Source organism: Colletotrichum phormii (assembly GCF_030913505.1).
Source record: "Colletotrichum phormii strain CBS 102054 chromosome Unknown BDP81scaffold_3, whole genome shotgun sequence".
Lineage (NCBI taxonomy): Eukaryota > Fungi > Ascomycota > Sordariomycetes > Glomerellales > Glomerellaceae > Colletotrichum > Colletotrichum phormii.
The window spans coordinates 1,664,248-1,678,873 of record NW_026851445.1 but is presented as its reverse complement, the minus strand read 5'-3'; the positions used below and the strand labels follow the sequence as shown (position 1 = coordinate 1,678,873).

The 14,626-nt window shown below is 56.5% G+C and overlaps 3 protein-coding genes across 3 annotated transcripts; 1 reads left to right on the top strand and 2 right to left on the bottom strand.

Annotated features, from left to right (window-relative positions):
* Positions 1–2,008: 2,008 nt before the first annotated feature.
* On the top strand, positions 2,009–2,584 carry BDP81DRAFT_390550 (uncharacterized protein; the record flags this gene model as incomplete). The annotated part of the gene is made up of 1 exon (XM_060587421.1): positions 2,009–2,584. The coding sequence occupies one exon, from the start codon at positions 2,009–2,011 to the stop codon at positions 2,582–2,584; it is 576 nt and encodes a 191-aa protein (XP_060449879.1).
* Positions 2,585–2,906: 322 nt separating this feature from the next.
* On the bottom strand, positions 2,907–8,662 carry BDP81DRAFT_310766 (uncharacterized protein; the record flags this gene model as incomplete). The annotated part of the gene is made up of 5 exons (XM_060583668.1): positions 2,907–4,230; positions 4,353–4,640; positions 5,014–5,662; positions 6,200–8,465; positions 8,555–8,662. 5 exons carry the CDS (start codon positions 8,660–8,662, stop codon positions 2,907–2,909), a joined length of 4,635 nt encoding a protein of 1,544 aa, XP_060449878.1.
* A 93-nt stretch (positions 8,663–8,755) lies between these two features.
* On the bottom strand, positions 8,756–13,083 carry BDP81DRAFT_418473 (uncharacterized protein). Its single transcript, XM_060589699.1, has 2 exons — positions 12,601–13,083; positions 8,756–12,482 (listed from the first exon to the last, which is right to left on the bottom strand). The coding sequence occupies exons 1-2, from the start codon at positions 12,654–12,656 to the stop codon at positions 9,119–9,121; spliced, it is 3,420 nt and encodes a 1,139-aa protein (XP_060449877.1). The 5' UTR covers positions 12,657–13,083; the 3' UTR covers positions 8,756–9,118.
* Between the last annotated feature and the right edge of the window lie 1,543 nt (positions 13,084–14,626).

Genomic DNA, 14,626 nt, shown 5'->3' with positions numbered 1-14,626 from the left:
GCTGCTATCAGGAACATGAGAAACAACATGGTTTCGCAACCATGCCGCATCAGAACTTGACACAACAAGCGCCTCGATTTCGATAATACGTCGATATTGGTTTCCTTGCTGTGGAATTACACTGCATAGACGGTCAACACGTTTGACCTTTACGAACTTTCATGAGAAACGATTACTGGGCGTTAGCGGGAATGCTCATTTGAAAAAGAAGAAGAAGAAAAAGAAGAAACCCCATCTTTGTAATGGCACTAATATGTGGAGGACAGGCCGGCCGGCTGTTGCTCACATTTTGGAACGTGCACATATTTGTGCGGCCTCTGGATGAGCCGCAGTACATGGATACACACTTATAAATGCAAGAAAGTGGCTGGCTCCTAGCATAGAGATTGAGTTGAAAGGTAGACCTAGAAAACAGTATAAAGTCTTCCCTTACACACAGTCGTCTTAAACATGACGTGAGGTATTCTATTTTGTTCAAGATGTCTCAAGTACTCTCTGCAGATCTCGGTCTAGTTTCTAGATTGATGATCCGGGGGGGGAAAGGGTGGCCAGCAGGCTGCTATAAACCTCGAAGGCTTGGTATTGTTTATCTTCGTAAGCTGTATTTTTCTTCCCTTTTCTTTCTCTTTCTTCGTCCCAGCTTCAACGCCGCCACCAGAATGATAGTTTTATGTCCCAAGGTGGCAAATATACAGTGGAGGTTTGGGTGCTGTGGCGGTGAGCTGTGGTCTTTTGAGTCTCATGCTCTACGGGATTCATGCAAAAGATGGGATGAGTGTTGCAGAGTTGGGGCAATGGTGGTGAGTGGGATTTCGGGCTGGTGGAAAGTTGTGGCTGGTGGTTTGGGGAGGGTAAGGTATGGGTATCACATGGAGGATGTAGCTTTCTTTCCGTTTTTAGGATGGGATTTCGAGTGATGAAGTGGGAATCGGGTTGTTTGGGGTTTGCCAGGAAGGGTTATTATTTCGGTTTTCTCTTGCGTAGGGGGCGAGGTATGGTACCTGGAGGCGGTTCGCGCAATGCAGATGGAATGACTCTGGTGTAGGCGCAAGTCATACAGCTTTACACACCTCTATAGAGCACTAGGGAAAAGGCAGAATGAGTATCATACCTCAAGTGAGTGAGTTCAATCTTTGAACAACTCAACTTGACTTGTCGAGGCGGGAGGCCATTCCGGCGCCGCATCGACGCCCCCACTTCCGTCCGTCATTAAAGTGCGGAGGAACATCCCCGACTCTCACGCCCCCGACGGCAGCAAGTGCCGGGGCAACTATGCCCAATCGGGACCCTAGAGTCGAGTACTGAATTAGGCGGAAGCGAGTGCGAGCGAGGATGGGTGTACCTGGGACGACTAGATGCGCGCCACTTACACTCTGACCGTCCACCACGTCCTGCCCATCAAGCAAGAGTAGCCAGATAAGACAGATCAACTGCAAACAGACGGAACATTCAATAGTAGATGAGACACCTTCAATGAAATGAGAGGATTCGTCGTCATCTCGCTGTACTTGACGAATGGGGCGCGGGGTGTAAAGTCTATCCGACAACGCGTGTCACAGAAACATCCCATAGAGCTTTCGTCAGCCACACATACTGTCGCATCCAGACTCGACGTCTTCATCTGATGTTTTGTCTTCTATCGGACCCCCGATTCTACACTGCCATGCCGGCCGTATTCGCTGGCTGCCATGTTTTCAGCTGTCCCATGTCTCGCACCTCTTCGTCATTGCCCATGTCATTCTGCATCGCCCCCTCAGACCCAGGCCCCGATATTGAACCCCTTCTTCGGAGACAAGTGACATTGACAGGTCTATATCAAGCTTGACTCCCAGCTTCATTTTCCCCATGTAATTCCTTTCCAAACAGTCTGCTTCATAACAAAAGCAGTAGACTTCGATAACCAGAACCTCTTCGCAGCAGCAAGAAACACCATCACCGCACTCTACTACAAACCACAACCAAACCACCAACACCTACAACCCCCCAGACTTTCACACAGAAAACGACAATGTGCTGCCGAAGACGCCGCGCAGCCCGCCAAGCCTGGCTCGAACAACGCGCCCTCGGCGGTCCTCGCGGCTGCCATGGCGCCCGCCACTTCGGCCCCGGCCCCGGAGGCCCACCATTCCGTCCGCCCTGGGCATCAGGAGGCGGCGGCGGCGGTGGTCCCCCCTTTGGCCGCTGGCGCGACATCCCACGCGATAACGTCCCTGAAGATCCCTTCCGCGATCCTCCCGCTGCCCCTCGCAACGACCCGGCGACTAGGGATCCGGAAAAGGGCGCCGTCGAGATGAATGTTAAGGATGTGGAGAAGAGCACGCCTGCCCCGACTCCGGTTCCGGCCCCGGCTGCGGCTCCAACCCCGGAGGGTGATTCGAAGAGGGTGTCATTCATGTCTGGCCCCTTTTCACGCTGGAGAGAGTCCGTTAGGAGCGGTGGGGGCGATGTGAGGAGGTCGTCTTCGAATGCGACGTTGCCTCCTAGGTATAACTCTGGCGTCACCGAGGCGCCGTATTGGAGTGGTGAGCAGGCTGGGAATAGGGGGTTTATGCCGCCGAATTACGATGTGGCGATTAAGAACTGAGGCAATCACGGGAGATACGCCGTTGGAGACATTGATGCATTGGGGGGCGGATCTGGTCTACGTGGAGGGGTAGCGAGTGTATACAGAGTTGGAAAGGGTTTTTCTTTTTATATTGTTACAGAGAATTATACGAAGCACGTCATTTGCCTATAGTTGTTCGCACCGGGTATTTTAGGGCAAGAATCCAAACAAGAAATCAAATAGTTCATCCAACGCCCTGCACCGTCGCTCGAAATTTGAACAATTAGATGTACCAGGTTCCATGTGCAGTAGAACGCAAGAACGGTTTTCCGGGAATACTTTCAAGCTTGTGAACTCGTACTCAGTCCCAATCCTCATACCCCCCAGCTCCGTAGGGATTCCACTCCTGACCAGGGTAACTCGTCGCGCTCATCTGAGGCACATCCGCCGGCTCCTCTTCCTTCCTATACTTCACCCCTCCAGACGACAACTCCTCGTAAGGGTCGACCAGGATCTTCTCCTCCTGGGCCTCACGACGCATGGTTCTCTGACGCTCATCTTCCGTATCCTCCAGCTCGGCTCTCGTGCTCTTGCCCCTCGCCAGGGTAGTCGAGGCCGCAGCGCCAGCGCTGCCGTTGGCGTGGCTGGCGTTTCGGGGCGCTTCGTCGGCAGAGCTGTCGCTGACCATGCTGTGGCCCGTGTTCGCGGCGACTATAGGCCGTGCTGCCGGCGGCTGGGAAGGGTTGGAGGGCAGGCGCGGTGTGGGTTCGTAGAGGTCGTTGTCTTTGGGTTTTTGGTTTGCTTGCTGCACGTTGACGCTGAGGCGAGGTGCTGCGGGTGCTGGCGCTGGTGCTGGAGGATCAGGCGATATAATTCTCTCCGCAGGCCCTTGTGTATTGTCGGAAATGCTGCGGGAGTTATTTCCCGTCATACTACTAGCATCGATCGCAAGCCCTTGTGCTGGATGGGCCTGATTCTGTTGATGGGGAGATGAGTGCATATCAGGAGAGTTGTGGACCACGTTGGTGGCGTTCTGTTGCGCCTCACGAGAGCTGGCCTCTTGCTTTCCCTGAATTCCTCGGCTCTGACTTTGTTGTATCTGGGGAGATGCTGCGGCTGGAGCCGCCGCGTCGACAAGAGAGTATCGTTGCTGTTGAGGCTGTTGCGTTGGCGGCATGGTTTGCTGACCAAACTGCGGGCCTGGAGCCGCGATCTGGCTGTCATCGTGGTTCACTACCCGTATTCCTCTCTGGTCTTGCTGTGGTTGATGTTGTTGATGTTGCTGACTGGAGATTGGCACATCACCATGCGGACCGGGGACCGCCTGCGTGCTGTGGCTGGCATGCGAGATGTTGGACTGGTGAGACGCCATGCTCACGCGGCGGTCACCCTCAGGCCATGCAGCTCCCTGAGGATGGCCCTGAAGCAGCTGCTGTCCTTGCGGTACAGGAGGGCTTGGGTGGCTGTACATTGATATCTCGGACGGGTGTCTCTGAGCAACGGGAGGCTGGCCCCAATGCGGCACCTGCGGTGAATGGTAGGCAGGATACTGAACCGGTGGCGATGTACGTGAGAGAGCGTACGGGGATGGAGCTACGCCCCCTTCACCGTGAACGGCAGCATATCCTTGCGGAATAGGGACTTGATCGTACTGGGGTTCAACGTAGGGTTGGGTATTGGGGGCGCTTCCACTTGGCCCAGGACCGTTGGGAATCGCCCGCGTCATGACAGGTTCGAATGGTACGTCCTGTTGACTTGAGAATCTTCCGTTGTTTTGCTGCATCTCTTCGGGGTTTCTGCCAGCCACGTCGTGTTGAGGGGGACGCCCTTGTTCAAAGGAACCCATGGATGGGCGCTGTTCTTGGTACATGTGATGGGGTCCTTGTTGCGGCAGATGACTCCTCTGCGATAATGGAACAGCTGGTGGCATCCTTTGCTGGCCTTGGCTTTTGTAAGGTTGCTGCGGCTGAAACTGCGGCTGCGGCTGCGGCTGCATGTTTTGAGCCTGGCTTGGATGTGGCATCTGTTGTTGTGGCCGGGGTTCTGGTTGCTTGGATGATCGCTTGAACGCACTGAATATGGACTTGGTCGTCGACTCTTTCGGAGGACCTTGATTAGGCCGAGGCTGTGGTTGTGTAGAGTTCCTATTCTTGAACCACTTGGATACTGAGTTCTGTTGACCATCGACACTGGAGTCTTGACCGCCAGACTGCATGTCCTGGCTTTGGGGGAAAGGTAGCGAAGAACGCTGGTTTGGTGGGGGGAACGCTTGAGAGAATTGAACTGGAGATCTGTTTCCAGTATCAAAACCCTGATTCTGGTGCTGATGTTGCTGTTGGTGCTGCTGTTGGTGCTGCTGAGGACGTCCCGGAGAAGCAATTCCAGGTACGGGCTGAGCCATCCGATCAGGTTGCTGCATGTTGGCCTGCACACTGGCAGGTCCACCAAGCTGTGGACGCCCCTGAGACGGATCCGGCAGAGGCCCTCGACCGTCCGAGACCACAGCTGCCCTCGTCGCCGGCATCTGAGCAACAGCCGCCGGCTTCGGAGAATTCGATATCGACGATCGTTGCGAGGTATCAGAATGGCCGACTGCCCCGTTGGGAGATTGTGCCCTAAAGTTGGAGGAAGGAGACAGCAGCGACGCAGATTGCTCCGAGGTCCGTCTAGCATGGCCGGACTTCTGGACGCCGAGAGCCTGGTGGTGGTTGGCACTACCTTGCGCCTGGCCCAGAGGCGGTGTCTGCGGCCCGGGCGAGTTCTCACGTCCGTAGCTGTGTCTGATTGATGGCTCTGGTGTTGGCTCGGCCGAGAATCCGGGGGGAACCCAGTGCTCTTCGGTCTGGTCTTCTGACTGCTCAGGGCGCGAGAGTTGCTCCTCTGCCTGTAGGAATGATAGAGAAGGCTGCCTCTGCTCAGTGAGATGACGGCGTCCCGGTGAGGGTTGTTCTCTCTGCGATGGGGGCGCCGGAGCATCAAAGGATTGCGAAGAAGGTTCTGACTCCATATTCAACATCTGACTGGACTTTCTCCGTGAGACGTGTTCATCGTGCGATTCGTTAGCAGGCGCGATGGGAGCTTCACGGCGTTCACTCTGCAAGTCGGACACCGGTCGTTCTCGCGTATCATCCAGTGCGGGACTTCTCTGCTGATCCGTCACCGCAGCGAATTGCTGTGACGGTTGAGGAGAGGGCAAGAAAGAACCGTTGGACTTTCTGTTATGAAGTTCCGGCCCCTGAGGCTGATGCTGAGGTTGGGGCTGGGGTTGAGGCTGAGATTGAATTCGTGCACCAGCGCCCTGTTGCATAGAAAAGTCCTGGAACCGAGACGACTCCTGCTGCTGCTTCTGCTGCTGCTGCCCGAACCCCTGAGGCGGGCTTCGCATAGGCGGCTGTCCCTCATCCTCGCGCCTTGGCCCGAGGTTTGACGGCGGCATCTGCTGACCGGGATGCTGCACTCTGAACTGCGCCGGAACACTTGCATTCTGGTCCTGTCCTTGAGGGAACCCATGCTGCGTCTCGGTCGTCTTATTGGCGGCGCGTTTGCCAAAGAGTCCAGAAAGGAACCCGCCCGCCGAGCTTCTCCTACCACGCTCGTCATCTTCAACGTTACCCAGCGGCTTATTCACTAGCGACTCCTGTGCGAAAAGTTTACTTGTGCCAGTGGTGTTGCTCCTTTCTCTCCCCTGAGCGGCTAGGGGGCTAGGCTTGCCAGGTTGGCTTCCTTGCGTGCTTGGCGGGCGGCCGAACATGGTTGAAGTCGTGGTAGAATGAGATGTGCTAGGCTTCTGTGGTACCTGTAAATCCTGCTGACTCGAGCTACGAGGAAACACCTTGCTCGTGAAGCCAGAGAAGCGCTTCTTGGGAGGGCCCATGGCTCCGCCTGCTACTTCATATCCAGCAGTCGACGTTGACGAACGAGACAGGTTAGGCATGGGGAAATTGGCAGATTGATCGGCACCGGGGCCGAAGAAGGAACGTTTTCTCTCCGCCGGCCCTCCCGGCGGTGGCTGGGCCTGAGACGGACCGCCCGGGTTCGGGCTCGCCTTTGGCGACGGCGTAATCTCTTCGCCGGCATCGGAAGGTTTGGAACCCCGCAAGTTGAGAAAGAAGCTTGAACGTCGTCTCTGGCGGTCTTGCAGCTCTCCAGTGGCAACACTCGCCTCAGACACGGCATCCCCTCGCACGTCTGGACCGGCCATATAGCTCGGCGCTCCGCTTCCAGCCTTGGACGCTGGCCGTTCCCGCGAGGTGTGACGCGAGATGCGACCTCCAATCTCTTTCAAGAAGCCAGAGCTTCGTCTGCGGCCACGCTCCTCGTCTATTGAAGGATCAACGCCGCTAACTTCCGAGTCACCCGTCTGCGTCCTGTACAGCGAGGCAGAATCGCGGTTGTAGAAATGCTGACCAAGGTCTTCGGAGTCTCGTGGTCCTGTGGGAGAGCTAGGGTTTTGATATCCTACTTGAGGGGTGAATAGGCCAGGATAACGCTGCGCTGATGACGGAGGCACTTCAGAAAACTTCTGCCTAGGCGGCAACTGCGTTTCGGGTCGTTGCGCTGCCGTCGAAGGCACGCCGGTTTCTTTGTCGATTCCAAAGGAGGTTTGCTGGTGAGGTGACAAAGACCCGCCAGACTGGCGATTCCTGCTGGTGGCCAGCGGCTCAGACAAATGCGACTCTTCGAGCTTCCAAGGGCCTTGAGGAGGAAGGTGATGGATCGGGTTGCCTCCAAAAGTTGGAGACATAATCCCCTGGTGAGGAGGCAAACCTGGACCATAGGGCGGACCGCTCGTTCGACCGTCATTCTGTTGCATCGCTGCTCTCGTGTCAATGGGTCCTGGTACACGGGCGGCACCCTTCATTGCCACTCCCGGTCCAAGGGGTCTCTTCTCATCGTCGATTCTCAGATCCTGCCCGGTCATCCCACTGCTCTCGGTCGCCAGCGTAGCCGCCTGAGTTGACGTTGCCGAGAGAACGTTGTGTGACATGTTGCTGTCTTTGCGGAAGCGCGGTGGCCCAGTGTCGACCCGAATGGGCTGCGCAGACTGCTGTGCAGACCAGCTAGATTCCCCCTGCTGGTAGCGGGATGAAGAGCCGCCATCGTTGCCATACTGATCAGTTGTCGTGGCGACCGGGGAGGAAACGAAGTTGTTATCATCGTCTTCATCCAAGGGAAAGCGTTTCTTCGCCCTCTTGGTCAGATTGATACCGAACGTAGAACTTCGCCTGATGGGCGGGAGGCCAACAAAGGATGATTGGCGCTGGGGAGAAGTCTGCTGTGATGGAAGATGGTGTATGGTCTGTTGTTGTTGCTGCTGTACCGGCTGCTGCTGGACAGCCTGCTGCTGAACCGGCTGCAACTGCTGGGACGGCTGTACAATAAAGAGACCCGTTGAACTGGAACCATGAGTCGCGTCATGATCGTCCTCGTCAACCTCTCTGCTCGACTCCGTAGGCTCGAATGACCGCGGCGCCTGTGGCGGTGACTGAGGTGATACCACGTGAATCTGACCAGAGGGAGGCGACTGCGGCGACACAACGACCCAGTCGTCGTACGGGTCATCGGCCGTGTTTGCCCGCGGTCTTACAGCGGTGACGGTTTGTGTGGCTTGAGGAGGAGGAGGAGGAGGAGGAGGAGGAGGAGCTTGACCTTGGCCTTGACCTACATGAGGCGCAGGGGGGCTCGGATCCGTGGACTGTCCCATCTCAAAATCTTCCTCCTCCACCAAGGGCGTGCCCGTGAAGGGGTCCCATGACGGCTGAGTCTTGCTGATGGGTCGAGGAACCTGGAGGTCCCCTCCCACGGAAAAGTCGTCGCCGGGCGTGTCCTTGGCTTGGAACCGGGGCGTCGTCGATATGGAGTGCGTGTCCGAGACGGGGGACACCGGCTCCGAATCACTGTCTCCAGGGGGTCCGGCAGACTGCTGGGGCGGCGTATGGGGCCGCGGTGGGGCCCATGCCGAAGCTTGATCATCACTACCCTGAGTCAAGGTATCAAATGGGGATATACGTGAGGTCTGGGGTAGTTGAGGCGGTGGAGTCGGAGATGCCGGATGTTCCGGGATGGTCTGTGGAGTTGGGCCTGACACGGATCCCGAATGCGACCGTGAGTGGGCATGACCGTAGTTGTCGGCACGAGGCGACGAACGCGATCCGAGGCTTATGCCCCATGAAGTACGTCGCTCGGCTCTGGTCTTGGGTTGAGCCGGCGGGGGAGATGAGTCGCTCTGTCGGAGAACACGCAATTAGAGATGATTCACCATATAAGATGTCATGTGGGACTTTAGAGTGTCCGAGATCACCACAGGGGTTACATGATGGTGCAGTAGTAGAGAAAAAGTTTCGTAGCATTCCTTAATCATACAGTCCCGTCATTCTGGCCAGAAAGGGAGACACATAACTCATAAGTGATTACCAAAGGGGAAAAAGTGAGGAAGAAAAGTGAAGAAGAAAAAAGAAAAGCAATGGGAAAACGTGGTTGCTCGGGACAGATCAGACTGTCGATCCCTCCCAACAACCAGACTAGAAAGAATGCATGCCCTGTGTGATGTGATGATCCCAGTTGATAGGAATGTTAAAGAAATACCTTGTCCCCAGTGCCACGGAGTTTGTTCTTTCCCTTGCTCAATAGACCTTTACCCGCCTTGCCAGCCGCAAGCAATAGTCCCTTGCCCTTCGCCCCAACTTGACCGCTCGAATGCTTAAAATCACTTGAAGGCGAATGAGACGAACCAGTGGGCGCACTTCCCGCAGGAGGTCGACCCGAAGCTCCCGCCGCAAGGTTAGGGTTGCTTGCGTTGAGGTACTGCTGGTAGTAAGGCTGCTGAGAAGCCGGCTGAGAGGTTGTTGGCGACGACTGCGATGGACCAGGACCAGGAGCGCCAACTCCAAATGATGCAGTTGCGTTGGCGTGCTCAGGATGCTGAGCCTTCAAAGTTTCCAACCAGTTGTTCAGTCCCGAATCCATCGACGCGAATTGTGAGCGCGTCTCATTGTACTTTTGGATCCTGTCTTTCGAGTTGGAAAGGTCCATGATCTCTTTGAACGTCGTAATCTTGACAGGCTGCGTCGACTGCCGTTGAGGAGCCGCTGGAGATGCAGGCGGCTGGCCGGCCTCGGACGACTCTGACTCTGGCTCAGGCTCGGGTTGAACCTGGGCCAGGGCAGGATGATCGCCGGGCGGTGGGCTAGGGGAGACGGGATTTGATGAGACCCGGGCCATTGACTTTTCTTCCGCGAGCGACAGTCGGCGGGTGGGTGCAGCCGACGTAGTGTTTTTATCGGCCGTGACTGACACGGGTGACGGCGGTTCGATCACTTCGGAGTCCATGCGATCTCTCGGCGCCGAACTAACCTGCGACACTTGATGAGACATCGCGCCCGCGTCTTGCGACACGCTAATATGCCCATCGTCCAACCCAGTAGCGAGCGGCGTACGTTCGGAGTCGCTGGCTACGTCTGACTGCGCAGCCTGCACCTCATGATCGCCTTGTTTAGGAGGCAGGCTGTCTTCGCCCGCATCGCCAAGTTGGGGATGAGGCTCGGCGAGGGGGTCTTTGGTATCAGAGGCCTTTGGCGTAACCTGCTCTCCTCCTGCTTCCCATGAGAAGCGTCGACCAAGCGCGGGAGCCTTGTCCACAGCGTCTTTGCGAGGGCTCAAAGGAGGAACGTCAGAGATGTCTTTGTTGGGGGTAAGCGCCCTCTCTTGCTCTGGCTGCTGTGACGGCAAGCTGGGCACATCGGGTTTGTCGTCGCCTGCAGTCCAATAGTCGTCGTAGACGCTGTCGAGATAGGTGCTCTCACGAGTACCGCTGACGTCGACGGGCGGGCTGAGCGACTGGTGGTTATTGAAGTTGTTCACTTCGTGGCTTGTAGGGCGGACGGGACTGAGGCTGCGCATGATCTCTTCTCTCAACTTATCGCTCTCCTTGACAGGGGATGGGTCGGTAATGGTGCTCATGGTGGACTCGCGCTGCAGCCTCTCTGGCGTCGCAAAATCCAATGACGAGCTGCCTGATTCGCGAGGGTTCAAAGGAGCCGAAGTCTCCAGATCGGCATCCTGATCAGCACGACCCTCCATCTGAGCGGCCCGTTCCGAAGCTTCGGGGATGGGAACAGGTATGGATACCGTATCCTTCACGGTAGCTACCCCGCTGCCGCCAAACTTGTCGTCTTCGTTATCGGTGATGGGGGAAACTTCGCCAGGATCCACGCTGAGAATGGGCTTCCGGTCGGCAGTAGCAGCGGGCGTCGCAACGGCGGAAGTAGTCTGAGAATCGGCAATGGAGCGTGTTTCGGTGACCCAGCCTCCAGGAATAGACGGCCGAGTAGTTTGCGAAGGCAGACGAGATCTGCTGGATTCCTCCGAGGCTGGTGGTGTTTGGGATGGTGAACGCGACCTTTCTCTGCTGACTGGTTGAGATGCAGGCAACGATGAGTTGGTTGGCTGCGGAGTCGTGTTGATGATGGGAAGTGGAGACGTCACATCACCGGAGGTTGCAGCAGCATGAGGTTTATCCACAGCTGGCGCTTTCTCTGCCGTGGAGGCGGGTTCGGAAGGTTGCTTCTGGATCCGGGATGGCAAAGTCGGCATCGGAGGCGCTTCGTGAGCATACTTGTCTGGGTTCGAGAAGAAGTCGTCTCCGAAAAGGGACATGCGTGCCAGGTCGGGCAGTCGAGGGCTCGTGGAGTAGCGGCGGTTCTGGTCGGACTCTTCTGCAGTTGGGCGCTGCAACTGCGGTTCCGGCACACCCAAGTTGCTCTCCTGCATGCCTCCTGGAGGACTCAGTCGGCCCCGGTCTACGCCTTGGGCCTGAGGTTGTGCCAGAAGCCCGTCGAAGCCGTACTCGCTCATTCTCTCCGCGACCGGTGCCAGAATAGGTTGTCGTGTGGCATTGTCGACAACACCCAGTCCTTCGCCTTTATCCAAACTACGGCGCATCGTCTGCTGCTCACCAGCATCGACTACCGGAATTGTCGGGTTGGTAGCCGACACTGACGATTCACTCCTAGGACCAGTAGCACTGTCCATGCTTGGCCTTCCCGATTCCGTCAAGCCACCCTCCTTTTCCTTATTGTCGTCCATCCGGCGATAAATGTCCGACGGTCGAATAAAGTGCGCTGCTGTGGTGTTGGACGGCGTGCCCGGCGATTTGACATTGGAAGGGGACGCTGATCGTTGCTCCATCCACGGACGCTGCGTGGAGCTCGACCGAGAACCGGAAGCCTGGCGATCACGGTCTTGCTGTCCCATGCTGCTCTTACGAGGAGGGAAGCGGGCGGCTTGAGTTTGCGCCGGGGCCGGTGAAGTCCGTCTGCTTCCTACAGGAGGAGATGGAGTACCCCTGGGATATTCTGGGCGACCAGCGAACGGAGCTGGAACGGGCGCTGGAGCCGGTGCTGGAGCCGGTGCTGGGCTCATCCGTGAAGGCAGGCCAGCGCTGGCAGGTGGAGGTGGTGACAACACGACCGGTTCTTGGGGAGCCCTTTCGGGAGCAGCGTCCACTGAGGCCAGCCCTGACACGGTCGGAGGCGGCTTCACGTCGTCGACCACAGGCTGCTGCACCATGGGAGGTGCAGGCTTTGCCGAGTTCTGGATCTGCAGAGGCGGAAGTCCGGCAGTGGGCCGATGGCTAGAGGTCGGTCTGACTTCATTCACTGTCGGCTGCGCCGGTCGCATTGAGGGCGCAGGCTCGGCTGGCTGGGGAGCTGGTGCTGGCGGCTGGTGCGACGGGAGAGCTGCATTGATTGACTGGCCGGCTTGACGGTAGCCCGTGGACTTCAGCGGCGGCACGGGAACGGGATCATCGGCTTCGTCTTCAAAGTCGTTTCCCCAGTCATCGCCATCGTAGTTTTGGGTCTTGGCCTCGACCCATTTCTTGGTCTTGGTTCTCTTTACATTGGTCTTATAGGAGGCACTCGTCGGGGTATCCGGGCTTCTACAGATAGAATTGTGTGGTCAGTACCATTCTACAGAGGAACAAAGCCTAGTTGTGGTATGTTGGTGTGGACGCAAGCCAAGTGAAGCTGACGGGTGGAAGAAATCGAATCACTCACAACGGCGAGTTAGAATGAGGGGCCCTGAAGCCGTAATTATACGACGAGCCGTCCATAGCGTCGTTCGTTTAGGTGATGGTTTCGGAACCGTCTACTGCTTCATTGCTTGGATTCTCTGGCTACGATTGAGGACGTTTCAAGCTTCACCGATGACTCGGAATTGGGTATCGCGAAGCGCGCGGGTTGCGGTTGGTTTCCCGACGGGATTAGGTGGGTTGGCCAGAAACGTTGCGACGCTGGCTCCAGGTGCGGACTTTCGGATGGGATAAGGAGCACGAAAGTGAGCTCCAAGTTGATAACGACGACGAAAGTTGGAAAGAAAACAGGCGCGTCCCAAAAAGGCCAAGAAATCGTCACGTTCTGGCACGGCACAGTGACAGGAGGAACTGGGCTGATAATGATGAAGGTCGGCAGTCTGGCAAGGCCCGAATCTCGCTGGAGACGAGCGACCTGATGGGCGACGGGATGATAATTTGGGGGCTTGGGAACTTGGGAAGTCGGGGGGACGTGGCTTGGGGCGGGCTACGCAAGGACAGAAGGTACATGTACTATGGTGGCGAAGAGGGCGACAGCTGATGTACCTCGAGTCGTACCCTTTGATGAGGTAGCAGCGCGACCCAGCCCCAGCCCGCGCGATACGGTGCCTTGCCCTCATTGTCTATGGGGGGCTGTCGTGCCATCGACTAGACTCCAGAGTGATGACTGCCTGCCTCTGGCTTTTTTTGTTTCTGCCTTCTCGGTGCGGGAACATCTCATCAGCTGGGCTGCACAGTTCATGCGGGGGCCATCCCAGCGTTGTTGCATTGAAATGTCAATCATCAGCAAAGCAGAGGCGGGAAACTACTTTGACCACCAGTGCCACCCTTGAAGGACAGACCCGTTGGACGTGCTGAAAAAGAGGGGAATGAGCTGGGGGTGTGTTCCAATGGAAGCTCGAGGATGCCCGCCGACTGGATCACGAAGAGCAGGGATGTGTCGTAAACGGCCGCCTGGTCGAGCTGCTGTGGCTTGATTGAGCCTTGGAAGTTCTTGCCTGACTGCGTGGGTGACGGTCTCCTGCGTCTTTCTTGGATGGACTCGTATGCCTTGTGAGAGAGAGCAGGTTGTGTATGCAAGAGACCCGGACACAAGGCAAAGTTTCGTCACTGCGGCTTTGGTGTAAGTGACGCGAGTGCTACAGTTGGGGTTGCGCTTCGTTTGAAGCTGATTGATTCAAAAACTTGAATACTGCACATCAGAGATGCTGTGCTGTGGAACACAGTCAGCCGGGCCCCCATTTGCTTCGGCTGGGCTACGTCTCAACGCCGTGCAGCAACTTACTAAAGTGCACCCTCTCTCTGTAAGCAGAGGCACATCATTGCAATCTTCACATGGCACATTTTGATGAACATCTCCTGGGGGGACCTTTGCAAGAAATGCTTCTTCTATGGCAATAGGTACGTACTTACATCTAACTCCATCATATGACTGGAGGCACAAGTAAGGTATAGGCGCCCGGCTCACCCGAAGATTCCTAGAGGCAGGTACAGAGGTACATCAGAGGAGGTGCTGCTGCTTGGAAGTAAGGTACCAGAGGTACCACCTCACAGTGTGTGAGAATGGTACATGTATGCAGGTAACGGGGCGTGCCATGATTAGATGTGGCGGTGCATGCACAATTCCACAGGCCACGAGCCACATCTTCCAGAGCTCCCAACGGTGGCGCTTGCACAACGGCACAGTTCAGGCCCAGGGATTTGTTCCCGAAGGGATGGGCGGAGGACAGGTTGAAGTTCCAGTGCTTCCATTTGAGAGATGTATCGGACACCCTGGCCCCGTCCTGTCCCCTTCACCAATGATTCTTCTGCACTTGGACCTGGACGCCCCGGACATGGAACTCGGCCACGACGCTCGTTTGCCTCAACTAACAACTATACATCTCGACTTTTTCGATTTCTCGATAATTTTGTCGCCCTATCGACGACTTTAGAATCCGGACGCAGTATTCGACTCATCTTTCTGTCTATACCCAACACTCGCGCGCATT

Excerpts from the sequence above, each read along its gene's own strand:
- BDP81DRAFT_418473 (XM_060589699.1), bottom strand. The coding sequence starts at position 12,656 with ATGGACGGCTCGTCGTATAATTACGGCTTCAGGGCCCCTCATTCTAAC. Across the intron at positions 12,483-12,600 it reads CCTCATTCTAACTCGCCGTT|AAGCCCGGATACCCCGACGA; the intron begins GTGAGTGATTCG and ends TTCTATCTGTAG.